The following is a 27307-nucleotide window of genomic DNA, read 5'->3' as shown; positions in this document are numbered from 1 at the left end:
TGGACAAGTAATTCTAGGGACCATATAATAAGGATTTATTTATCAACAGAAAGATGCTATCATAGGAACAACTATTCATGCAGCTTGAATGGTGTTTTAGTAGGGAGTAAATAGTGTAGCTGACTTTTATTTTCCTCAAAAAATGGCTTTCCAACAAAATCAATTTCTTTTTAGTGGTCTCTGCTTTATCAGATAAGTTGTGATTGCTTTCCTTGCATTCTCACCTTCCAACTTCAGGAAGGGATAAGCAAAGGAGAACTAAATGTCAGTTTTAGGCCAAAATGCAGAAAAAAATCACACTGAATACTTCTACAAACTTTAGTATATAAAAGGAAAATACTTACCGCTTGTAATGACTCAAGATAAAAGTGCATAAGTTATTCAAAAACATATTTTCCCTTTATAAATGCGCCCTTAACATGAAGTATAACTGAATGAAAGGTGTTCCAACTGCACAGAAGAACAATGTTTGAGAGAACTCTTTCTCTCCCCAGTTCATACACTGAGTGTATAAAGTAAACTCAGTACCTCATGAAAACTCCAAATGGTTCAAATCCCTACGTGTGCCACTCATCTGCCAATAGGGTCTTTGAAACTTACCAGTTCATCTTAGTACCTGAATATCTTAATTGAAACAAAACACAGGAAGTGGGGGGGAAGATGAGGAGGATGAAAATTTATACATGAATCTGTGTTCTGTATATCATCACGTGTATATCAGTTTCTGACGATTTTGTTAATTGATTAGAAAGAATCCTATGATATCCTTGCACATGAATTCACTAAGAGGGAAGAAGTGAGGAGCGACCGCAGCAGTAATAATATATCTTGAACTTGTCACTACATTTTTGCATCATTTTTCTTCATTGTACAACTGGAGGAAAAAATCCAAAAAAGGTTTAATTTCTACCTCTACATACAATAAGTTACAAGTTTATTTATTTAAATAATTGTAAAACATCTTACATTTTTAAAGAGGTTAAACTATAAGCAAATACACACATACACCAAAGTTCCATCACTCGTGTCAGTTTGTCCTAGAAATTCTTTCATGCTGGTACCCTGTTTTGTTGATTTTTTTTTTTTTTTTCTGCATAAACTAAATTGATATCTGAAAGGCTCCATATAAAATAGAAACTTCAACTTTTTTCCCCTACAAAGTAAAACAAATTGTATCCAAAATATCAAGCTTGAATCATTTTTGCCAATTTCTTTTTCCTTTTAATATTTTACAAATCTTAGGAAGGTTTCGCGTCTTTCAAGAAAGACTTTGCATTTCTGATCCCATTCTGCCAACTGTTGTTTGTCCTCTGGCTCTTGGCTGATTCTCGTTCGCAGTGTTCTAGGAGTTGACGTGGTTGTGTCAGAAATATCAAACAGGTAAAAGATGCAGCCTTCTATCTTGTCCAATCCATAAAAAATGTTCCTTTTATTTCCTGGGCCTGGCTTTCCCCCCAAAAAGAGCTTGTAGTGCTATTTTTTTTTTTTCTTTTTAGTGGTCCATCACAATAAGTAGTTTTGTGCTGTAAAAGAAAAATGAAAAAAAAGAGGAAAAAAGGGAAGAGGGAGAGGAGCAAAGCTGCCTCTTCCTTACATCGGGGGAACGACAAGACCAGTCATGGCTGAAAAAGAAAATTGACAAAGATGAAATGCTGGCATATTTTTATGGAACAAAGTTTATTTGAGCCCTTCACCCTTCTGTGTGCAGTCACACATTGCAGCAGTGCATCTATTTGCAGGTTAAATGATGATATTAAAAGACCTTCAATGTCTCTGAACGTTTTTATGCTTGATTTGTGCTTTAGTGAGAAGAACCAACAGTGCAAGCCTGACAGCAGCCACAGAAATTGGACAATGTGCAACTTCACTGTAGGTTCCACAAGGCCAGGCCCATGGTGGCTTTTAAGTCAATAAAGGAGAGAATGGATTAACTGAAGCCTTAGTATGTGAACTTTCAGAAATGCCTAATAATTTTTTGGTGCACGTGTCCTAAGACTTCTTGGAAATGGACACTGAATTTTTTGGGACAGTTCCTAGCAGATTTCTCATGCTTTCTCAAGTTGAGCACTCAAAATCATTCTTGAACTGTCAGGACCAAGTGGGGTCCTTGTTTCTCATTCAACCTGCTAATTTGCTTGCAAGAAAAGGTTATGGTGTGAGTGAGGAAGGATAATGTGAAAGCAAATGGGAATTTACCCAGGAACCACTTATGGGACCTCGCCATGGAACTGTGAGTGCTGATTCATTGGAGAATGACCAGAGCTGAGGTTTACTAATTTAGTTTCAGTGGAAATAATGGACCAGCCTCTCTTTCTCGCTTGGTTTACCCCATATGTCTGAATCACTGTAGTCTTACCTGGCACATTCCCAGAACACCGGGCTTATGTAAATTATTTATTAGTCACTCTCACTGCCTTTAATTGCAGTTATATTCTTCATAACTGACAACAGCAACATTTGAAGCTGCCTGGAACTGGTGCTGTTCCCAAAGGTTTTGAGGGGTAAGTTAAGTTTATATGTATTTATATAACAAATGAGTGAGTCATATTTTCAAAGGGGCCTCAGTGTAGTGCAAGGTCCTAATCCTGTGAAGATTTACGTTCATTGAAATTTGTGGGATTATTCATGTGTTTAAAGCCCTGTCCTCCGAGAATTAATTTCACCCTTATGTTCACAGTGTTTAAAAAAAAATGCTCAGGGCAAGATCCTCAGCTAACATGACTCTTTTATTGGAGCTCTGTTGATTTTAAACAACTGTGGACATGGTCTGTGATTTAATACAATAGGAAAACAAATATTTTCATATTTTCCAAGTGACTAGGGCTAAAATTTCCTGCCAATCTTGACAGCTGAAAAAGAAAGTGAAACTGAACAATCTTGACGCAAATATCTGCTGTTCTTAATGGCGTACAAATTTGTTGGTGTTTTTTCAAATGGAAATTTTTTTCAAACAGGCAATTGATATAACCCTAAATGAGGAAGGTAAACATTTGCATGCCTACTGAAGGTCAAGGGGGAAGAGAGTGCATCTGAAGAAGAGAGGTTTTCTGGTCAGATGAGGGGCTGCTCCTCTCCTCTTCCTCACTCCCCCAAACTGAAAAATGACCTTAATTTCCTGGAGGGCTGGGACACTGAAGAGTTAACCACTGACCTGCCTTTCTCCCCTCTAGAAAACTGGATTTAAGCCTTGGGTTGATGCCCTTGTCTGGATTCTGCAGAGCTGGTGGAAGAGGTACGCACTCCCTCGGCTGCTCACCGCCATCCACAGGTTTCCCAGTGAAGCAATCTGTGCGAGCACTTCCTAATCTGCTTCGGGCAAAATCATCCAAGTTAGCTCAAAGAATTTAAGTTGTTTGTCTGAAGTATCCTGGCTGGGTCTTTTGCCTGAAGCAAAGAAAGCAGCGCTTGCACAGACTGTGCCTGGTCGGTCCATACATCCAGTCTCCTCTCCGCTCTGCACGCGGCTGTTTGGATGACTCTGCAGAGAAGCAGCAGTCCCTGTTACAGCTAACATGGCTTAATTTGAGACATGCAGAGTCTGCTATCAGTGTAGTTTAAACTCTGTTCCTAAGTGGGAGAGATCACACTGGCATAAGAGCCACTTCTGATACTCTTACCAACGTTATTGTCGTTCTTTTAATCAAGTTAAATTTCCAGCAGATCAAAACAAGGATCAAGTCTGAGTTTCTTCCAGGAGTCTTCAACAATATTTTAGGAATGCTTGCAGAGGCAGCATTTTGTAAAGCCCCTTACAGTGAGGGAAGAGCACATTTTCACGGCGTAATTAAAGAGGTGACGTTTAGATCCAGCAGTCCTGGACTCAGACTGCTGCCAGCAACAACAAAACTGCCATCTGCAACCCACTGTGTTATTACTTCTGGGGCTCTGATCCCTCTTTTGCCACCTTTTCCCCTGAGGAAGTCTTTCTATCCTCTCCTTTTGCCCCCCTCAAAAAGTTTGGTTTGTCATTGCAGGCTGTAAATGCTCTGGAGTGGTGAGATAGCCCTTGGAAGCTGTTAGGATGGAATCTGCCCGTGGAGAAATCGAGGTGGAACTGTAAGATAATAAGGACAGGCAACGAGCTTTATTGCTGCCCTGGTGTTTCATCTGAAAGTTGCAGCTTCACCTCTTTCTGCAACAAAAAACAAGTAGGTTGAGAACTGTTGGCTGGGATTCTCACCTGTTCTTCCCCAGCTCACATAAATGCCTTTGCTCTGTGGTTCTCTCTTTCTGCCTACCCTTTTCTGTCCATTTCCACCCCACCTCCACTCCCCTTTGGGGCTGCACTGTCAAAAGCCTATTCCCAGCCTGTATCGCTTTTTATTGAATGTTTGTGAGGTTTGGATTAAGGTCTTACACTGCTAGCAAAGCTGTAATTATTTTTGCCTGTATTACTATATATTGAATCGATGTAACTTTTCAATAAAGGTGGTTCAATGCAGGACACTCCCTGATGAGTTGGGAATATAGAAACCACAGTCATTATCCCAGAGGGTGGGTTTTTTTTTTTTTTTTTTCTTGGAGGGAAATGGAAAAAGAATTAGAGATGAGCCTTATTGTATTAACCTTGACAGCTTGCAATTATCAACTGAAACACTTGATTAAAATTGTCACAAGGTTGGAGAATTTTTTTATAAATAAATAATCAAACATGGATAGTACCCAGATGCTATGGTGATAGGCACCTTTAATGGGTGTAATTAATAATGATCATAAGCCTAGTGTACACGAGTGGCTCCTGAAAATGCCATCTTGCTCTGCAGTGGAAAGAACTCTGCAGTTCACACAACCATTTGGTAAGAACTGGGGATGGGCTCTGCACTGCTTATGCATTCTTCAGATAGCACAGGTGCTTTGGTGGCTAAATTATGACCTGTTTTACAAACTCCACTTTCTAAAGAAGGGTGTCGAGCGTTTTCAGCCACTGTGTCTTGCTCTGTCCTTTGGTTGTATGACTCTTTGTTTTCCTCTTTTGCCACTGTTTTCAGTGAACTGCAATCTTACATTTCTACGGCTCTTCACAGAGGTGAACAAAGTCTGTGGTGGTGCAATTTTGAGCATCTTAAATGAAGGCTGCTATCCTGCAACGTCAGAAATACCTCTATGCATGAGGTGTCCTGCACACAGAGAGGTAGGTTTGTAATTGCAAAGGCCACCAAGCTGTTGGTACCAGATGCAGCTGGTAGGTGCAAGCTTTACCCTATTGCTATCTTTGCTTCCCATCATGGCTACCACTAGAAAATGCATAGTTTCACTTTTAATATTAAGACTGGGGAGCTATTTGTAAAACAATGCACTGTTTTACAAATGAGCAATAGGCTGGGAAGGATAGCAAAAAGGAGTGTTTTCCTCCAGAAATCATAGCTGACTCATTTAAACATCAGTAGTTTGGATGAAGGGCACCATTGTCCTTCATTCTAGAATATAAGCAAACTAAACTGCAGTTTTTGTGAAGGACCCGTGAGGATAGTTCCAACAAAGACACTAAAAAGTCACTAAATACTTGTTTTTCCTGAATAATTTATTTTTATATTTTCCTCCATAGGAAATTGATGTCATTCTGGGGGCAAAAATTTGCCTGTACCTGGATGGAAGATTTTCATTCTCCCATTTGTGATGTGCTAACCACAAGCAGGTAAAATATTATCAATGAAGTCATGGTTTTGTCTCTTTTAGATGATAAGCAGGTTAAGTCATATTTTAAAACCATAAAATGTTTCTAAAAATGTAGACAAAGCCTTTGCCAGGTAGGTGACACAGAAGTTAACTTGGTCTCACCCACGGAGTTGTACTGTTGTGGTTAAAGATCTCAGTGTTGTACTAAGTTGTAGATGTGCAAAAGGCTGCCTGAACACTGATTTAGTTCAACACAGTTAGGAACAGTGTTAGAAATCAAAATCTGTTTGCAAAGTGATATGCATTAGTTTAATTGTTAAAGAGCACAGGAATGTAATAAACCCCTCTGCAGTTATGGTTCCAGATGGGCTGGGAAGTGCTAGTTTTCCTACCTGTAAAGTAGAGGTCAATATTATATCTCTTTCTTTGGTGACTCATAAGAGTCTCGAATCCATCCTTCTATAAGTAAAAGGCAGATTTTTATGTTCTCCCATTAAAAATGGAGCTCTTGTCTAGCTTGAGTAAGTTGTGACATATAATGAGCTACTATAATTAACATCCCATCAAATGAAGGATAAGTAAATAATAGGATTTGTGTTCAGCTGACTTCTAACAAGAAATTTGAAATATCTTTTACGACTGACTTTATTTTGAAACAGTTTGTGTCCCATACGTCTCTGCTAATAAGCTGCAGAGAAAAATGTACTTTATCCTTATATATCAAATTTAATTAAATGACATATATATAGGTTTCTTATATGTTGACATCATGAATATATCATTTACGGTCTGAAAGGTACTTAAAGCACTGTCTAGGCTCTGGAATCACTCTGATTCAGCAGCATATCACTGAAGGTTCCTAGCAAGGAAATGCCCACTTTTATTTTCACCCGGTTATGGCTGCTAAGAGTTGGTTTGAAGAGCTGTGTTGTAAGTGCTGACTGGAGCTAAGATTCCAGCAGGCAGGTCAGGCACTGCACTGGTAGCAGTCAGGAACAGTGCTCTGTAAATGTGAGCCAGTCGTTCCATCTGAATCCCACCCTCTACAAACTTCTGAGCAACTTTTCTCTCATTACCCGTTTGTGCAAATGTTCAATGCAAGAATCCCTCGTGTTAGCACCTCTGACTTTGTCAAGACAAGATATGAATAATTACGGTCTTCAACTCAAATACCTCTATTTCCTTGGGAAATAGCACAGATGTCCCTTTTGCTAAATTGGGACTGTTCCTATGGGTATCAGACTTCAATACTTTTTGGGTTGGCTAGGATCCTGATGGTTAATGGAACACCTGACCTTCTGGGGCTTGCCTGCTATTCCTTGTAACTGAGCTTGCATTTTTATGTTGAGATGTGCTGAGCTGGCCAAAGGTAATCTAGGCAGTCAGCGGTCCATGCTGTTCCAGCAGTTTCCAATTTGCTTACTTTTCCCCATCAGCTGTCCTCCATCTGAAATGAGTTGATTAGGCATTTGTGTACTAATCATGCCGTGTTGCATCACGTCACATTATATCTTCCCAATGCCTTTTTTAAACTCCCTTGACATCTGACATGAATGGAGAATACAATTGTTCTGATCAGGATCACCTGCTCTCAATTTGGGTAACATATAGAACTGAGTGGCATCCAGTATGGATTGCTGCTTGTTCTCTACCTATCATGTCCTATAACAGTGTAAGAATGTATAGCAGATGGTAGGTGGAAGGGGTAAGCAAGAACACATGGCACAGGATGGGGTTATCAGAGGGCATTCCACAGGTCTTGGCTGAATTGTGCAGCCCAAAGCTGAAAGCCAGTAGATAGGCACATCTCATGCTTACCTCATAGTTTTGATTCACAATGTATTTTCCTCAAGCTGTCCTATTATTTCCAGCACAAGATTGTCCCTCAAAAATACATCTTTGCATCTCTAAATGGCCAGGAATAATGAGAGTGCTAATCTGAGGATTAAGCTCCTAAGGCTTCTCCTGTTTAGACTAGTTTTTATCCAGGCTTAAACACTGCTGTAGTTAACGTACACAGAAGCTGCATTCAAGATTTCTGTTGCTGCTTGTAAGCAGAGTGACATGCCCTGGGGGCCAGGTAGTATTTTTGATACTATCACTGCAACAGGATGTGATAAGTAGGATGGAGGTTGTATCCCTAGGAAACTTTTTGCCTTTCGACAATAGATGTAGGCAAAGTACAACACTGCAGATGTTACAATAGAGCTTAAAAAAATCCCAGCTGGAAGGATGTTTTTGCTGTATTATGGGTAGGGAAACTGGGAGGTGATGTCAAAACAACTGCGTGATGTGCTTTCAGTTGGAGCCTGAATATACTTACAGCTTGTTCTGTGCTTTTGCTGATGCCCGTGTTAAAAATAAAATAAAAAAATATATATTAACAGTGTGCCTGTTCTTAGCTTATATATTACAGGGCAATGGCATAGCAATGGAGATTAACAGTGTCCCATTACTGCAGCACAGTAAGTCCATTCAGGAAGCCTATTTGGGACCCTCCTGTTGACTTTCTGGCCACATCTGTCTGTCAGCACTGTGGGAACATTAATTTGGATATCAGGCTGTGCGTAGCTGGATCCTTTCCAAATTATGTGCTCCTCAGCATCAATTTAAGCAGTTCAGTTGGAAAAAAAACCTTTCCATCTCTGGCTGAAATAGTTAAATAGCTACGAAAACCTGACATAATGAACCGGGGGCAGAGTGGTCTGTGAATCAACTGCTGTCTTTGCTGCGAGTCAGAGCTGTGGTTTGCTGTCGCAGCCTGACTGACAAGTCTCACTGTGCAGGTCCTGTATCTGCTGAAGTCACTTGTGGCTTTATTACTGTTATTATGTAGTGCAGTGCTGAAGTATAAGATTTCCCACAGTGAAGGAGATACAGTGGACTTCTATCAGTGAAAAATGCAAAGATGTGAGTGCTGGGTTTTCAGTTGTAAGATTTTATGTTATATTGAAGTTCCATTACTAGAATCTCTTATTTCCAATTAATAGATTGAATAAAAGACGTTGTAAACATTAAATGGCATTAATAGCACAAAATGAACTCTGTTACTTCACTTGTTTACAAAAGGGGTTAAAGAAAAATAAAAAACTCTTGCTAAGCAGCATCTTAAGCAGATGGGACAGACACAGTAAATTGAGGGCCAGTATTAACTAAAGTTCATAAATAGTCGGTGTGGTTTTTATTACCTGATCTTTTCCTTTCTCCCAGGAAGTGTCTTGAAAATGATTTTTCCCTGAACTGACCTGCAGTTAGCACTACCTTTGGTAATTTCTTAAAATTAGCCCTTCTAGCCTGGTGGGTACACAAGTTTAAATTTAAATCCAATTTAAATCTACTCTGAACACACAGCTGCCCTTGAGTGATTTCTCTTTAGATTATGTCCAACTGCTTCAAGCTAAAGAACCAAACTACTCCTGAGCTTGACAGGCCTTCCTAGTTCGATGTTCAAACCTGTTTACAATCACGTGGCCTTGGAACAGTTCCCCAAAACGGCTAAAATCTCACCATGGGTTTTGTTTGCTTTTATATATACAGTGAAATCAATACGTTCCACTATTAGCTGATAGAACTCAAAAAAAAACAAAGGTAACTGCAGACCAGGTAGTGATGATAACTCTTCAGAGTCCATGATCATACCTGACACAAAGATAAATTTGCCTGTAAACAGCTTAGATAAATAGCCCCAGCTGTTGGGTCAACAAAGCTTTCTTTATGTACAAATCTGTACACAAAAATTGCTTCAAATACTCCTGCCCTTCTCCTTTAAACAGAGTGGGAAAGAAATTGTGTTCCTTGTCAACATGGTGCCTGTGCATTTACATGGATGGGGCAATGTGTTTCATTAATGGGGAGGAGATGATCTTAAAGAGGCACAAAGTTTCAGGTAATTGCAGCATGGGAAGAAGCTGTTTCACATATATAGCAGAATTCTGCATGCTAGCTTTTAAAAATGTAATTATTTTTGTTCAACACACCTAAAATTTCCTTATTATATAAAATAATCACAGCTTATGTAGGTCCCTGTGGCCTAGCTAAGGATTTATAATGCACCCAAATCAACAGGTGCGGTTTGTAGGACTCATTTTTAGAATTACCACTGGCTCTTGGCATGGCTGAGTTCCCAGATTTGTTTTTTTTCTATGATATCTCTAGTGAAGTCTGAAGGAGCCAGATGACTTCTAAGGCCCTATAAAAGCTTTCTTTTATGGAGACTTGGAGTGTATTTATGTGCTGCACAACCCCCCCCCCCTCCCACAGCCTGTTAAAGCAAAGAATTTAATACAGGTTTCCATTCTTATCTTAATACTCACATTTGTTTTGCAGATCACCTTTAAAAAGGCTGTAAATGTACTATAGGGCTTAATTCCCTGCATGAGCCTAAACCTTGCAGCAGGTTTCAAGACATTGGCCATTGTGTGCAGAGCTGTCTATTAACTCTGCAGGGCAGACATTTGTTTTACAAGTCCCTGCAGCTTAAGGAGAAGCCATTGCTCACAAAAGAGCTGGTATTTAAAAGAAGCATGGGTGAAATCCTTCTTGGTATAAATGAGTATCTGTCCCTCATTGCTTTAACATGAAAAAGACAAAACATGGAGCAATGCTTTAATCCAGCTGAGTTGGGTCAGACTTTCACTATAGAGTCCTCTAACGGCGTAATGGCCTTTCAGGTGATTATTGTATTGGCTATAGGCTAACACAGTGTGCTTTGTATATGCCAGCTGAATATGAATTGTACATTTCTTACCTCTAAACCCATTTCCATTGCCACTGGAGCAGGCAGGAGAAGGAGACCCTTGGGGTCTGATGACGGGAGCAAAGGCACTCTTCTGTTTGACAGCAGGAAAGACGGAAGAGGAGAACGGAAGGATGGAAGAAGTGCTGGAGGAGCCAACTGTTGGACTTGAAGACATTACTGCAAGAGAAGAAAAAGTTATTCCTCGTCAGAGATACAGTAAGACATGTTTGGTATTGCTTTATATGTCTGTCCCGTTGGCTTGGCTGAGTTAAGTCTAAAGTAAAAAGGTAGGTAGTTATATTGAACAGCTAGGTCAAAGAAAATATGTCTAATCAGCCTAAACTGTAAGAAGAATTAACCAATATTTCTTGTGTTTTCAAATGAATCCCCAAGTCTCCTTTAAGTATTAGTTAGAAAGAAGAATAACAATATGCTGCAGACTTGGTCCTTTCCTTAATGAAATCCTACAGAGGGAAATCAAGTCATGGAAGGAAGAGTGACTTGCCTGTGGTCACTCTCGTAACTGGAAGTGCAATAATACTTACTTTATCAAAGTAAAAATAATTTCACACGAAATTAATCCAAAGTTCAGCTCTTAGTTATTGCTAATGTAGTTCATGCACTTCTTCCTGGACACAGAACTCATTTCAGAATGCCTTTTACTAAGGATATTCAATTCACAGGTAGGGTTCAATATTCCTCTGTTATTCTTGAGAGGGGAATGTTTCTAGGTATACTAGAACACAAATTCTAAGCCTCTTACAGAATTTTCACTGAATCTCAAAAACTTTTTTTGAAAGATATTGCTCTATTATTTGATGCAGTAAATGAAATTAAACGGGACCAGGCACAAAGCTAAAAGAAGCAAAGCACTTACTTCCATAAGGGGATCCTGTTGGAGAGCCGTTAATGAAACCGGGGGAGCCTGGAACACCCAGGTTTGACATGGGGACGTTGCTGTAGCCGTTCATGCTATTGCTGGAAGTGCTGTAATTGGACTGTTGAGGTGTGGAACTGGATGAGTAACCGCGGGGTGAGATGCTGCTTGTATTACGAATGTAACCTACAAATAAAACATATTTCATGGAATGCCAAGGAATTTAGCTTAAAACTTTCTCCCGTATAAATAAATAATAATAAAAAAAAAAACCATCCCTGCCTCGTGGTTAAATTATTTATTTAAATCCAGCTTAAATAAAACAGTCAAGTAAGTGTAATTAAACTGTGAGGGGGAAAGAACAAAGTGAGTAAATAAAAGCCATTTGGTGTCTTTCATGTTTGGTTGCAAAAAATTTGTGGTATTTTTCTTAGCCTTCTTTTCCTCCAGAAAGAGATTTGAAGAATACTACAACTATCATCATTGAAGTACCAGGCTATTATTACATCCGCAAAAGGATTTTTCCACTGAAAAGACTTCATTAGAAGGGTGTGATCCAGTACTCTTAACATTGGTTACCGTTTAGATACCAAATCAAATTATTTCTGCCCATTGTTATTTTGAAGCTCTAACTCAGGATCAGTAAGATCTTATTTAAAAAAAAAAAAAAAATCTAGTAAAAATATCTATATTATAACTTTTAAGTGTGATATATTTAATGTTAACTGTAAGGCAGTAAAACCATATCATATAGTGTTAAACAACACAGCTACCTGTGCAGTCAGATATTACAGATTTGTATGTTAGATAAATTAATTATTGAGAAATTAGTTATTCAAGTTTCAGAAACTGCCCAAAGTTTACATATTCCCATGATGCTAGTAGTGCTATTAATAAGTCACCTAAAAATCAATACTGTAAGTAAGTGTAGTATGTACAACCTATGCAAACTGGTAAAATTAACATTAAGAAACCTTTATATTTATATACATATATATATATATAAATATGTATGTGTGTGTGTGTGTGTGTATATATATGCCTCTTGAACTATGAGTTATTTCCAGTTGTTATTCTTGTCTTTTATAAGAACAGAGATCTATCTAAAAAATACATTGAGTGGAGCAGAGAGAGAATTTAGCATTAAGCTGATTTCAAACAGTACTCAAGAATTGCTTTAGCCATAGCTAGTCTGGTAACCAAAACTTGGCATATTATCCAAAACAGAACCACACATCCACTTCTGATGCCAACAGTTTAAAGCAATCTTCCTGTTCTTAATGTGGCAGGTAAAGAATCAGAGTTGCAAGGCTCAAGTGATCGAGTCCAACCCCCTTGCTAAAGCAGGTTCCCTACAACAGGTCACAGAGGTAGACATCCAGATGGGTCTTTAGTATCTCCATCGAAGGAGACTCAAGTTGAGGCACTGCTATTGAAATAATTGAAATTCAATTTCTCACTGTGTGAATTAACACTGTACCGCTTGCACTGCTCACCTTGGTTGTTTCCCTGTGTTGACTCTGAGATGCTGACCCCCAGCTGGCTGCCGTAGGAGTTAATACCCATCATACTGCTGTGCGCCGGGGAGCTGGACAGCGCAGGGATCTGCGCGGGATTCCGCGGTACGCTGTAGAGAGCTTCTGCGATGTCTGCAGCTCGTTTCAGAATGATGTCCTGCAGAATGAAGGGCACAACTTCAGCAAAGTGCTGGGAGAAAATCTCAAGGTATCCCACTACCCTGCCCAGAGTAGTTACTCTGACCTGGTTGTTATGCGGCGTTCCGTACAGTGCTTCAACTAGGTCAGCAGCTCGTTTCAACAGCATTTCCTAGGGAAGGACCAGATAGAGAAATACATAAAACAGTTGGAAAGGAAAGGAGCCCCGTGCAAGGGAAGCGGTGCGGTGCGGTGCGGGCGCTGGACGGCAGCGGGCGGTGGCTGCGCGGCGTGCCGGGCCCGGAGCTCTCCAGCGTCCTGAAGCCGTTCGGCCATCCCCTATTCCCAACAGCGACTCGGCTTCCTGCTGGATTTCAGTACATCTTTTTGCATAGACACATCAGACAAGAACGCAGAACCCGATCGCTTATCATCACGCAGAGATAGATAATAATAGTTAGTCTTCTACTGAACTGAAATAGAGGAGTAAAGTCATTAATGCCGCTCTTGTAGCACTAGGCACTGCATCAACACGCTGTAAGATTACAGATACAGCAATTTCAACACATGCATGCTGCAGTTGTGGCTGCAGAAAGCTGACTTTCAAGTGATTTTTAATGAAAGATTCCCTTCAGACTAAACCTCTGCAACAATACCTTTTTGCTTATCATATTTAGGTTCAGAGATCTGCCAGCGTGGATGAAGACAAACAGAATATGAATATGAATTGAGAAGATATCTGCAGTCAATGCACATTTTAGCAGTAAAAGAAGTTCACAGACAGTGCTTGAGCTCTAACAGGTAAAACTTACTGGTAGCTATAGAGTCAACATGATCAAATTGTTGTTTGGATCTACAATCAATTAGTGAACTTTTACTTATGTTTAGATATAATCGTTAGTTAAGGTACAATTTTCCATCTTTATGAGTTATTTAAAAGTGAAAGAAAATACTTACTGGGCTTGGTTGGAACGCTTAAAAATGTTTTTACCTTAGCTAATCTTTCAGGGTCCCCAGGATGTCTTGGGATGACCTTTTGCAGTCTTTGGAAACCGTAATCTATAGTAGGTTCATTTAAAGCTGAAAGGAAAACAAAAAACAATGTATTACACGATTATGTATTTCAGGCAAGACAGACTTAAAGTCTTGCAAAGAAAGATGAGTTTCACAGCTTCTCCATTGCCACAAGTTACGGCCAAAAAAATAAAAATAAAAAAAAAATCACATACGGTATTGATTATACAGTCAGAAATCAAGAGTACCATATTTGGTCATCTAATAAACTCGTCACCCACCCTGCATACACTCTGCTGTCACAAACTAGGGCGCAGCTATTCATTAGACACATTAAATTCTTTAACTGTATGTGGCTATTATGCATACATAACCACTTCACTGTAACAATGTTAATCTCTAATGGACAAACCAAGATATCCTTAGTACAAGCTGGTGGAGCCTTGATGGTATCGTTGATAATTTCATAAAACTTCAGACATGCTGATAATATCTACTTTGACAGTAGTCATGTAGTTTCTGATTATTCAAAATTAAAATCTGTTTAAAATTAATATAGAAACCAACATCAGCTCTTTAGAATTTTGCACGCTGGTAGGATTCGCCTCTAATAGTTAGGATTATTAGTGATTAGTAATAAATATATACATGTTTAGAATTTCTTTATACTTCAGAATGTGCATTGTAATGTAAACAACACATTCATGCAATCTTATGCAAAGAATCTTGCTTAGAATACCATGAGCCATTTAATAAGTGACGCATGTAACTCCTGTAGCAATATCCTCATTCAGTGCTTCTTTCTCCGTTTTGCACAATTTTTCCTTCTTCCACAACTTTATTTTTTTTTAAGAACTGGTGACATCAGCACAGCTGAAAAAATACCTGATTCCAAGAAATGCAGATGGCATTTACTGAATCCTCTGAAATATTCTCAGCATCTTTCAGGATAACCATTTCAAACACCGGGAGAATTAAACTATCAAGTGAGACAGACGATTATACCGATCCAAATTCTCTGTTTATCTGTGTCTATCTTTGGTATAACAACATGAAGGTAAAAGGTCATATTCCCCACCGAGATACACTTTATATTTACTTTTTATTAAATAATTATGGCATGGCATGAAGTTTAAATATTACAGGAGATAATCAAGTGGGAATTGTGAAGAGAAAACCCAGACCTGAGAATTTAGTCTTGGCTATACTTAGAATGTCTTTGCTCTCCACTGGGAGACATTCTGGTTTGCTTAAGGAGTTTAATAATACACATTTCAACTGCCACAGAATCTACATCCCATTTGGGAAGAGGTTTTTTTGAGGGGGTGGGTTGTTTTTGTTGGGGTTTTTTTTTGCCAATAATCCTGAGAATTATAGGCCAATTCTCTCACGAGCCTATACATCATTGTGTGCCATTTCTCTTCTTGATTACAAGCCTAATGAGTTATGTTGCATTTTTTTAGATATAAGCAAAAGCAATGTAAAATATACAAGAATTATAACATATATCTATATATAGTTAAATAAAATTAGCTAACGGAAATATACAGCATTCTAATTCAGGAAAAAGAAATAGGCTGTTATTCAACAAACATTTTTCCAAAATACTGACATGGATTTTTTTAAATTCTATTCAGACAAATAAATAGCAACAAATAAATTCTCAACAATGTTGAACTGTCTAAGAAGAACTCAACCATTTATAGTTAATGCAGATATTATGCCTCTTGGCACAAAAGGCTTTCTGTATGATCTGTAGTAAAAAAGATTACTGCTTATTTTACTCATTAATGAAACAAAACTATCTCTGTCATGAAATCCTGCAAAGGAACAACATATGACATTTTTGGAAATAGATGGTACCTTTTCAACTGAAGCTGCAACAGGAGAGGTGAGATGTAGACTCCACCAGCAAGTTTAAACAGCTTCACCACAATACCACTTCCACGGAGAAAAGAACTATTGGATCAGCAGTGATTTATCTATGTGTTACATAGACCATATGTCAAAATTATATCCAAATGCTTTTTGGTTTCTGGATTTTGAGACCACAAAGAGATAGGTATCCAAAATGAAACCCCTCAGAAACTGACTGAGGCATAGCAAAATCCCTTTGACCACCCACAGATCCAATGTTTCAGGCACTAAGGATCTCTTGAATTTCCCAAAAAGTAACTTAAAAAATTGTTCATGACATAAGACGGTACGAGCAAAAAAGAGCACTCATCTAGAAAATAAACTATATTGTTGGTTAGTTTATAAACTGCACTCTGACATAATTGTTAGAATTATGTTACAGAATTGTCACAGTCAGCAGCAGGGAGAGGCCTGAATGCCCCACAGCCTGCCTGGCAATTTATGACAAGACCCAAACAGAGTATGGCATAATGCTGCCTCTTTTCTATCATTACTTATCCTATATGAACCACAGTTCCATTTTAAATACAAGCCTCCAGTTACTATGACTCACTGGAATATGAAAAAAATCTCTTACACTTGAACACAACTGATGCCACGACACCTGTCTGCATTTGCACAACCTGAAACAACAGCTCAGTCCCATTCATCTCAATGGGGACTAACTCAGATACCCAATGATAACAGTGCTGACATTTAAAGTATTAATTATTTCACCACACATCAAAGCACATAAGACTGCTGAAGGAGGAGGATGTTTTGAAGATCTGCACAATTTACCATGAGTGACAGCTCGCTCTGATATCACAGTGATGTCCTGGGAGATCCGTGTTCTCCCTCTCAGCCAGTCAAAAAAGGGCCTCAGTCAAAGCCCTTGGCAAAGTTCTGCAGCTCGCCTTTGCCTTACTCCATGACACAGAGCAAATGCCAACAAGCCCACTGTTTGCAAAGCATAAATGAGAGGAAACAAGGTATACATACTTCTAGACGTATCTGGAGCATAGAAAGCTGACCTAGGGAGCATATTTAATATTTAGAGCATGACACCTAACCTTCAAGAGCTTAACGTACAGAAAACAAAGCACCCGTGGTCTTAAAGTCTTGGATTCCAGCTTTGCTCTGAGGACAACCATCACTCAAACCTACAGTGAAGAGATGCTTAGTATTCACCCTACAGAATAAAATATTTATTTTCACATTGCTGACTACAGAAGATCTTTGCTTACAGTCAACAGCAATCCTGTGCATTGGGAAGTATGTGCATCTGGTCAGTCTACTCAGACTATTAGGACCTAGAGATCTAGAATTGGAAGGATGCTACCAGAAGTACACACCTGTGCTATATTTGCTGTTTCAGTAACAGCTTTCTCAAACATCACCCTCCCAACACAGCAATGTCTTCAATAGGCTGAAGGAGCACAGTAGATGCTCTGTGCAAATGCTTACAGATCACATCAGCTGTGTTCGGGCCAACTGAACTCACTTTTCCAATTTCTAGAACTCATTGTATCCTTGTAAGCCTTGCTTTCCACAAGCAGATAACAAGACCTTCTCAAATCTACTTACAAGCTTTAGCAAAACAGTACCTCCTATCCTTGGTACCTGGCACAGAAAGTGAAACACCACAGCCTGGGAGACCAACATATCCTACAGATTAGTTTATATTGCATTGCTCTGACAAGTTAACTCCGGAAGGATTTTTGCTCAGCAAGGAGAATTATGTTCAAAATCTCCCTGAAATACACATTTCCAGGTTAGAAACTGTACGACAAAGTGAATGCAGAGCTGTGATCAAACTTAAGATATGAAAGCCTACGAGACATATCTGCAGCTGGCGTAAACTGAGGTAAGCGTTATTAAAGTCAATGGAGCTATAATGGCACTACTTAAAGGAGCAGAGAATGTGAATTTCTGCAGTATTAAAGCAGAATATGAGGCTACTGCTGGATTAGCAGCAGGGAACAAATGCCCTGTTCTAGGAACAACTGATGATAGAGAAGTAATACAGAACATGGAGGTGTATGTGTAACCTGTATTCACACCGGTTTAAGGTTTATATGGAGGATAAATATTTAATTATAGTGATTTAAAAACAGACTTATCACCCTTATTATACTAACTACTGATGTAAGTTGGTTCAGCAACTGCCATTGCTAGTAACAAGCCATTCCACTAGATTTTTGCCATACTCCAGGACACTGTTAGACACCCACAGAATCCTACTGGCTTCACTCTTAGAAGGGTTTTCCATCTGGCATCTGTAGGGAAAAGTCCACACATAACATTTTGGTGATGAGAGGAATTTGATGGGTGAGATGCAGCACCCTGAATGATAGCACTTAAGAGTGGAAATGCTGACAGAACCATAACTACAGCAATGCTAGCACAGCACACTTTGCAAGGAGCCCATTATAAATACACATTACAGGATGCATATGAGCTCCCATAACAGCTCTGCTGTGGCATTTAGATTTACCCTTGAAATTTATATCTAATTTTTATACTCATCTTTTTAACACTTTACCATTTTCTTCTTCCAATAACCTGTATTGTTACTAAAAAAAAAAAAAAAAGACCAAGTATAATCAGGTCAAACATTAATATTTGATGGTATACTAAATATTGAGGTCACAAACAGAAACACGCTTCACAATACTAAGATCACTGCTTTTCTGCTTCCACATTGTAGGAAAGTATTGGTAGCCTGGTGACAAAAGGATCTGCCTAGGACCTGGGAGATCTGTTCCCCTGTCTATCTTCAGCCTTCCTGCACAACCACAGGCAGTGGTTAATCCTTCTTCTTCCCGTGGCAGTTCCTCATGTATAGAATGGAAGCACGTGTCTGACGCAGTGGGGCCCTGATGAACCTTTCAAGGTCTGGTTTTCTATGAATAATTATCCTTGCTATACCTGTGATGTGCCTATAGCCAGCTGCTCAGTAGTTTTAAATGACTTGACCCTTCGTACTTTCCATCTGAGGTTATCTCAGCACTTAATAATTATTAAGGACTTAATATGACATGACCCTGCTGGTAGTGGAGCTGCTCGTTGGTGCTGCTGTTATTAATTCTGACAGAAGTACATCTTCCCATGCTTTCACTTTGCAGAATTTCACACTCCTCAGTCTCCTGGGCTAGATATTAATGTCTCCACATTTCTTCAGCTTTTGCCAAGCGCAGGTTGGATATAAAGGGGATATATTTAGAGGAGAAATTCCTGTTTATAGAGACAACCACAGTTCAAGGGAGAAGTGGTCTCATTTGTATCTCCAAGCTGCCCCATTCTCTGATGTTTGTCAGACAGAAGCTGTGTTACAGCTACATCGCAATATAAAGTACTAAGAGTAACACAAAAATAATAAGCTTCAATTCTCACAAGAAAATAGATTTTCATTGTGATGCACTGGGCTACCTCCTCAATAATAGAAAATATATTGAACTTTCCTGTTCAATACTTAATATATTTTGTCTGCTCTATTCTTCCCAGCAAAGACCTGCACTTCTGTGGTGCTACTCAGTATATTTGCCAGAGTGCTATGGACACATACATGTTCTCTGCCATTTAGATAACCTGGTTTCCTGGGGTTGGTAGCTTCTCTCCTGTCCTACAATATAATTGGAGCTCTGCAGCCTTTCCTTCAGTAGAGGACTGATTCAGATCTCTCCTATGAATTCCCATTTCTATAAAGCATGCTAGAGCTGTGCATCTTTGATGCCTCCACCTTTCTGGCAGAAATTGATGGTTCAAAAGTTTTGGGAGGGTCCTAAAAGGACTCACAAGTGGAAGGACCTTGACTGCATGAGCACAGCTTGCCTGGGGTTAAGGACTGGTGTTTGTTCACAGCAGTTTTCTGATCTCACAATTGTGGAAAGAAAAAAATAAATAAAAAGCCACCATGTTATTTTCATAGCTAAGAAGTTGTTTTTATTGCTATTAGCAGCAACGACCTGGGGGAATTGATTACACAGGTGAGCCTCTACCTAATAGCTGTGTTTATCATTTTGCCTGCCATGGTGGGAGAGCTGCAGGTTCCCATACAGACAGATTGAAATGTTGTCTATTCTACCCTCACTCGGCATCTTTCATGAAGTGATGTTTTGTAACATATGGCAGTGAGCACCCACTCACTCCTCAGAGAATGCTAACAGATATCCCTATGCCAGCAACAGCAGTAACACAGGGATAGTAGATTTAACTTTCCTCTCTTCCGCCAGCTCCTACATACGTCTTCATGTCCCTTTTAATGGAAGCACACTAATTAATATGTCAAAGAACTGCACTACAGTCTGACTCCAGTCCCCTAGCTGGTACAGGTAAGTCTTGCAATCAAGACAGCTTCACAATAAGAATATTGTATTTTCATAGACAGATGCACATTTCTATTTTACACGTCTCTGCATCACTCTGTTCCTAAAGCTCTTTCAGCACTGGTATCAACAGCACTCAGAGAATGGCCCTCACTTTGTGTTGAAGAACTGCACAACCCAGGCCTAAACAAGCAAAAAAAAGTATAGGAAAACTTGACATTTTCTATCTGTAATAATAACTAAATAATTAACACTCTCTGAGGTGAATGTATGGCACTAAACAAGTTGATAATCCATTTAAGAATAAAAAAAAAACAAACAATTGTACTTATTTCCTACTCAGTTCATTGGCTTCTCTCAATAGAAGACACTCCTTGTCCTCTGGGATTACATTGAGAATGAAAGGTTACCCTCAGAGAGGAAGAAATGTAAAATAAATACTGCTATAAATAAAACATCTTCTGATACACAGAGCAATGCTGTTGTGTCACTGTACATCCAATATATGTACGGGCAGACCCAAAACACAACAGCATGAGCTCTATTCTCTATTCTAGAAAAACTGTTAACTGTAGTAACAGTTGCTTAACACCTCTGCACAGCAATGAAGCTACCCTATCCAAATGTCACAAGTGGCAGAGTGGCCCTCAAACAGCAAGAGGCAGAACAAACAAACAAACAAGGAAAGCACAGAGTTGTCAGTGCTTACCAAAACAAAGAGGCTCAGAGCTCGAGCTCCTCCAGTGCAAATCACAAGCACCTACCTGTGTAAATAAACCTGCCTGGGGCGCCTTTGCAAAACTGTTTGGATTTGTATGATAATGTCACTTCAACCACTCCGGGAATGTGACGTGGAGGCGTCTGAACTCGAATGGCATGAGGCGTGATAAGCTGGGAAACAACAAAAGGAGAGACACAATTACACGGCTGTGTTATTCCCCCTGCTTACCTGCAACCTCCAAATGTGCTTTATGAGTAAGTGCATTGCTTAATGCTGTGTAGCAGATGCTACAGATCAGGCAACTGATACATCTCGTGTAGTTTCTTACCTCCAGGAAAGGAAAGCGCATTTTAGGATAAATCGTCATCAAGGAAAAATAGTGTTACTTATACCCATTATTTCTGGACCCAGAACAGTTTATAAACTGTTCCTATGTTCACTCCCTCTTTCTTTCCTTCTATACCTTTACCTGTCTCCAGACCCCGAGAGTTACTCAGTCCTACCCTGGATATTACTGAGCAGTTGGCCTCAATAGTATCACAGAGCAAGTAGTTCCCCAGAGTAGATTTCTATGAATCACCTTCCTGGAGTTTTACACGGCCCATCTTACACACCACCATTTTTGTAGCATTACTGGAATGGGAAATAATGTGCTCCCTCTCTACTTTCCAAAGAACAGCAGTGCTCCTTCAGCTTGGGAGGTGCTTCTACCTACCTCACTCCACACAAGCATGGTTCCAAACACTACTTGAAGCCCATCAAAGAAGTTGTCTCCAATAATGATCACCATTGCTCCTCCCGTTGTCCACCCTTCGCTTGGGCTGATTGCTTTGATGCAAGGTGTGGCTGAACAAAACCAAAAGAAGAGCAGAGCGTCAGATAAGGGATTTAACATGCTGGGTGTAAACCCTTGCAGAAGTGCAAGTGACCTCTATGCACGTTAAGCAGTCCTAAGTCATACTGGGGCAAACTGTAGCTTCACCTGTCTGCTCCTGGGACTTTCTGCACTGCTGCAGATTCACACTGCCATGAATTCCCCAGTGCTGACAGAGGCCCAGGACAAGTCCCTCCAGCCAGTCACCCGTGAAGGCTGCTTTTCCATTTCAGAAAGCCAAAGAAGGGAGTAAATAAATAAATAAATACGAATAAATGCATGTTTTCTGCCTTGCTAGTGTTAATTACTTGCCTATTCATTACCAGCACTTAACACTGTGTCATTAAAGCCCTAATAGGCCAACTGTAGTGGGTGTAAAAATGAAATGCTTAAATGATCATGCAGAGGTGTTTTTTAAAAAAAAAAAAAAACAACAAAAAACACCCACACTCATTAGCATATGATCATACAAAAGCTAAACTCTGTGCAAAGAGACGTAGATTAAGATTTATTAGGTTTATCAATGGGTAAGAGAGATACGGAAATATCAAATGTTTCCTCCAATTCTTATCAGGAGACAATTTCTAACAATTTTCTTGGTTTTGTGGAATAGATTTTTTTTCCTTCTCTCTTCCATATGTTCAAGGCCTCTGGACTATACATCCCATCAGGAACCCAATATGGTTTCCAGGCCATAACCAAAGTCAATCCATCACTCCATTCCCAATGTTGACAGGGTCAGAGGTGGAGGGGAACTTTGGCAGGGCTCCAAAAACATGAGACTCCTTTGAACAGCCAGTCAATCACATCCAATCAGTCAAGGAAAAACTGGATGGCTTCCTAGGCTAGGAATCCTGGGATTTTCCTTCTACCATTTCACTGCCCGCTGGGGGAGAATTAACACCACTCCGAATTCTTTACTGATTCAATCATTTTCTTCCAGTTCATTAATTCTTCTTATAGGTTGATATAGGGCACATTTAAGGAGTGGGGCAGCAAAACATTATAATGAAATAATATCCCTGCTTGTCTTTTCTGCTAACATCACTAGCTCTTCTCACTTTCACTAGCTGCAGGGGAGGGAAAAGTAGACACATAGAGCATTTGCTAGTAATTTGGAGTACTGTCTGCATGAGAGGGCAGAACACATTGGTAATGAATGCACGAGAAGAGGGAGAGGAGGGGCCAACCACTCTGAAACGTAACAGACACAAGTATTTGTAATTAATATAGTCCAAAACCATCCTGTAGACGGCCGTGAGCCTTGGTTAGCCAAACAAACTAAAATCAATTAGTGTCAGTTTCCTTCTGTGCATTGTTATGCTTTGCACATAGTTTGTTTAAGGGAACCAGTGACACTTTTTCATACACATCTTGTGCTATAACAGTGCTGTTTAACTAAGATGTCATGTTGCCTAATTTGCCTGAAATCAAATCAATCCCAGCTGAAAAAGAAGTCCAAATTTTAGATAATACTCAGTTTTTTTTGCGTTTTTCATCTCTTCAGGACAAACTAGTAAATGAACTGGGAGGGGGAGGAGGGAAGCCAGCATCTTATATGTGAAGAGGACGATATTTTGCATGCAGTAGACTGTTCCTGCCTTTTCCTTCTCTAAGCCCCCTGAGGTTCTGTAGTTCCCTCTTAGCTCTCCTTTCCTCCTGAAAATAAACAGAAATTGAAGAATGGGTAACATGCTTTTGCACTCATTTGTGTACCACTCTTCATACAGCATCCTACCTTCAGAGGGGTCGAGTCTCCTTGCTCTCCGTCCATGCTTGGAGTTGTTGTGAACAAACATGTTGTCAGACACTGCCAGCACGTGCCCATCAACATTCACTGTTGTGGATAGCACAACCTAGATATTTTCAAAGGGAAGAAAAAGGAGGCAGGTAAACAGCTTAGTTGGATATTCAGCTTATAATGTATTAATTATTCAGTTTAGTTAAAATCTTATTCTGTTTGTAAAATGAAATCATGTCCTGCAGGGTTTACTCCCTAGCAAGAATGGGAGAAAATATTCTCAGCCTTTACTCTGTGCATTAATTCCATTTAACACAGCATCCTAAGGGCCATATAAAGTCCTTCATGTATAATGAACCAGCTACTGCAGATGGCCCTAAATTTCGTTTCCTATGATGCACTGTAGCATAGCTGATGGCAAAGAGGTCTGTATACAGCAACCAGGAGGACAGGCTGCAGAGCACCGCAGCAATTTGCCCTCTGATACATACATGCAGATTCAGAGCCATCTGCTGTACTGCACACACATGCAAATGCATCTGCATCTGCTTCAGAAATAAAGGTCTCCATTGACCGAGCAAAAGAGAAACTCCTGCGACGTGAAAAAAGTACCTAATACGATGGCTGGTTTTTACATGTACAGACTGAGTGCCTCTCAGAAAACACCTGAGCCTGAGCACACAGAGTCAAGCACCAGATTTGAAAGCCTTGGCCTCCGTGGCTTCGCTGCTGGGCTCTGAAGGCATAGGAATTCTTAGAGTAATTGAATATGTAAATGAATCCTGCTTCACTCTCCCTTTCAAACACAACGTCTTTAAACCACAAACTTTAAAGAAAAAAAAATAAAATAAAAAAAAACAATCCTGCATTTTAACAACTGAAAAAAGATGCATCTTGTTGAAACCTTGGGGTTATGGCCATTAGTTGGTGTCAATCAGCACAGCCCCACGCAGCAATAGAAACTCGCAGCCATTGAGGATTTGACCCTGGACGCGTTCAAGAATTTTCACAGACACAGCTGGCGTGGCCCAGGTAAGAGAACAGGCTCTAATTGCTGATGAAGCAATACTCATCATACACCATGAGAAACCTTGCCCTCCGGCAGGATTCTGCGAGTTTAAAGAATACTTTCTTTCTCGAGACAAGTTTAATTCATTCCAAAAGGCTCTTGTCATACCGTGCTCTTATATTTCCCAAGCATTCTTGTCACAAAATGTGTTGCTTTCCGTGTGCCAACGGATTTCATCATTGCACATTTGGGTGGAGTGAGACTCCTATCCAGGGTGAACGCTTCCCGCATGACATAGCTGAACCCACTCAGATGCACTTCATTATTTTCCGTTAAACAATGGAAATAAATTTTAATCTCTCACTGGCCAGCACAGAGCGCACTGTGGCAACAGGGGAATAGGCCTGAATTATTCCAGTGTCTGAAATATTTACGACAAGTGTTTAAATTGCAACCAAATGTAAATCAGAAGTATATCATATATATACAGTTACATTATATAATATATACATACCTGACCTCACATACACAAGGTGCGTATGTGATAAATGCACACCCATGTGCCCTCGGTATGGGATTTTTTATAGTATCTGCAGACTGCAAGTATGCACACTCCCTGTTTGAAAACCCACTTGGGTGTCAATGTTGCACAAAAAAATGAGTCCTATTTCAAGAGTAATAGCAAGAAAATAGTCCTGCGTTTAGAAGCTGAGTGTCGAGCATCCTCTATCCCAGCTGAAGACCTCTCTCCATGAATGGCTCCATTTCTATTTACCTCTCCTGTTTATCACAGGAGAGTCAAACCCAGTTGGCATTGCATCAGCTGGGCCTTATGGTAAATAACTGCAATCCTCAGGGATAGGACAAAAGCAAAGTGCAGATCTGGACCAGAACCTTCTCAAAGTTTTAGACCTTCTTTGCAGTAATCTTTAAGGTACTACTGAAATTCAGCGCACATCTTTGTCATCATTATTACGGCACAGCAAACCAACTCATTACCAGTGCTGTGGAGTAAGAATATGCAAGATTATGGACGTAACAACTCCTGAGCTTCTCTACTTTGGTTTGGTCATTCCTTCTTGGCTGGTGAAGATGGCAACCCAATTGTTTTATACTGAAGATTAAAAAACAATGTTTTATGGATAAAGGGAAGAGGAATGCGCATTCCGCTCTGGTCTCTAACTCCCAGGCCCTTCCCTTTCACAAGCCAACTGCTTTCCCCCAGTGAGTATTTCCTGGGTCATGAAGGGTGACCCTTTCCATCTGGAATCAATCAGTCAACTCCTGACAACTTCCTGAAACACCTCACTCCATTTCCTGTTCTCTCCCCCTTCTCCCTTTCCCCCTGGTTTGCTTCACTCTTCAAAACTGCAGGCCACAGCAGCTTAATGTTAGAGGGTCAGACACAGTTAGACTCCAAAACACTACACAAGAACACCTTTGACCTTCAAAAATCTTTACATCTTAGCTAAACAAATCAAGGTCAACGCTTCTTACCATTACCTTGTTAACCATTTCTAGGCTTTTTTTTTTTTTTTTTTTTTTTTGCCAATACCTTTCTGAACACATATTTATCAATAACACTTGTTCTCCTAACATCATAAAACATCCCAGGCCTTTTTGTAAACCTGTGTTTTGTGCTGCTGAAAGGCAATGTGCAAACTTCTCTGGAGATTTAAGTTCTCAGATTTGCCCACAGCACTGGCAAATTATTGACAAATGTTTTGGGGTTTCTGTTTCCAGATCTGATGGCACTACTTCTAATGTGTGGAAATTCAGCTTCTACACCAATTCCATTTGAGATCTTCTTACTAAAATCAGTAGTTAATGCAAAACACAATTCTGAGGAAACGACCTGAGAACATCAAAATATGCCAGCTAGAAAATGCATTCTGGTAATTGTAGCTTAAGGCCAAATTTGACGTAGATGGCATAAATAAAGACGACGTTATGCTCCTAAACAGCTGGATCAACCAGTCACCTCCAGTGGAGCTTCAGAGGACAACCACCTGAGCAAGAAACCAACACAGCAAAGTGCTGCAGCCACCAAACGTGGGTTCCATCCACAGCAACACCAAGGGAGGTGCCAGCTTTTCAGCAGGGTTTCCAGCAGTTCTCCAGAATCTCTTTGCACATCTGCAAGGGTCTCAGAACCAGCTATGAAGCCACAGGCCTGGAGCAATGATTCTGCAGCAGTGCTGAAGAAATGCGTGGTTGCTTTTGTTTCCCAGGTGGATTTCTGTAATGTGCTCCCTCCTCAAAAGCCACAGTGAGGGCTCATCACCTCCTGTGACATTCAGTCAGACCGGGTTTAGCACATGGCACTCAGGTTCCCCGAGCTGGATTGCGCCTCTTCCATTTCCCTGCGCAGTTCAAAGTGTTGGTATTACTTTACCTTAAAGATTACCTCTCTGACTCGCCAGTACTGACAGCACCAATCAGTCTAACAGTTCACATTACCCGTTTTCAGACTAAAATCTTCAGCTCTGGCAGCAGCCGTTCTTCGTTAATGACTGCGTCCCCTGCAGAAGCCCACTGAAGGGTGGGTAGTGGGGAAGGCACGTTCTACACCTACCTAATGGTATCTTGATGAAAAGTCCAGAAATACTACAAATTCTTGGTCAGAGGCACTACAATCGTTTCTCCCCCATCTATACATTATATTGATACTTCATTAATATAAAGCCTGCTCCTCTTCAAATCGCATACGCGCAAGGAAATACCCAGCATCTACGTACAAAAGCTGCATCACTCAGAGACACCTATTTAGACATATGGTACAAACATTCTAGGCATAGAGACGTTTATTTACATGTAACATATCTCATCACTGTGTAA

The 27307-nt window shown here is 40.0% G+C and overlaps 2 protein-coding genes across 7 annotated transcripts in view; one reads left to right on the top strand and one right to left on the bottom strand.

The window, feature by feature from the left end:
* Positions 1 to 4110, top strand: part of CDCA2 (cell division cycle associated 2) — an 89561-nt gene extending 85451 nt beyond the window's left edge. For both annotated transcript variants that reach the window (XR_014887948.1, XR_014887947.1), the window contains 4 exons: positions 2427 to 2501; positions 2955 to 3050; positions 3171 to 3232; positions 3975 to 4110. The gene's annotated coding sequence lies outside the window, so the exon portion shown is untranslated. The remainder of the gene's footprint in view (positions 1 to 2426; positions 2502 to 2954; positions 3051 to 3170; positions 3233 to 3974) is intronic.
* EBF2 (EBF transcription factor 2) overlaps positions 722 to 27307 on the bottom strand; it is a 138969-nt gene continuing 112383 nt past the window's right edge. For 2 of the 5 annotated variants that reach the window (XM_085242753.1, XM_085242757.1), the window contains exons 8-16: positions 23458 to 23575; positions 21561 to 21691; positions 20889 to 21015; positions 13878 to 13966; positions 12993 to 13058; positions 12728 to 12905; positions 11232 to 11417; positions 10364 to 10531; positions 722 to 1622 (exon numbers count right to left, since the gene is read on the bottom strand). In XM_085242753.1, the coding sequence (XP_085098879.1) occupies positions 1591 to 1622; positions 10364 to 10531; positions 11232 to 11417; positions 12728 to 12905; positions 12993 to 13058; positions 13878 to 13966; positions 20889 to 21015; positions 21561 to 21691; positions 23458 to 23575 (1095 nt within the window). In that variant the 3' untranslated portion in view covers positions 722 to 1590. Of the gene's footprint in view, positions 8150 to 10363; positions 10532 to 11231; positions 11418 to 12727; positions 12906 to 12992; positions 13059 to 13877; positions 13967 to 20888; positions 21016 to 21560; positions 21692 to 23457; positions 23576 to 27307 lie in introns of all 5 variants that reach the window. The other 3 variants (XM_085242754.1, XM_085242755.1, XM_085242758.1) reach the window with 3 other exon arrangements.

The sequence above is a fragment of the Meleagris gallopavo genome, chromosome 24 (genome assembly GCF_905368555.1).
Source record: "Meleagris gallopavo chromosome 24, MGAL_WU_HG_1.1, whole genome shotgun sequence".
NCBI lineage: Eukaryota > Metazoa > Chordata > Aves > Galliformes > Phasianidae > Meleagris > Meleagris gallopavo.
This window is presented reverse-complemented; position numbering and strand designations above follow the sequence as displayed.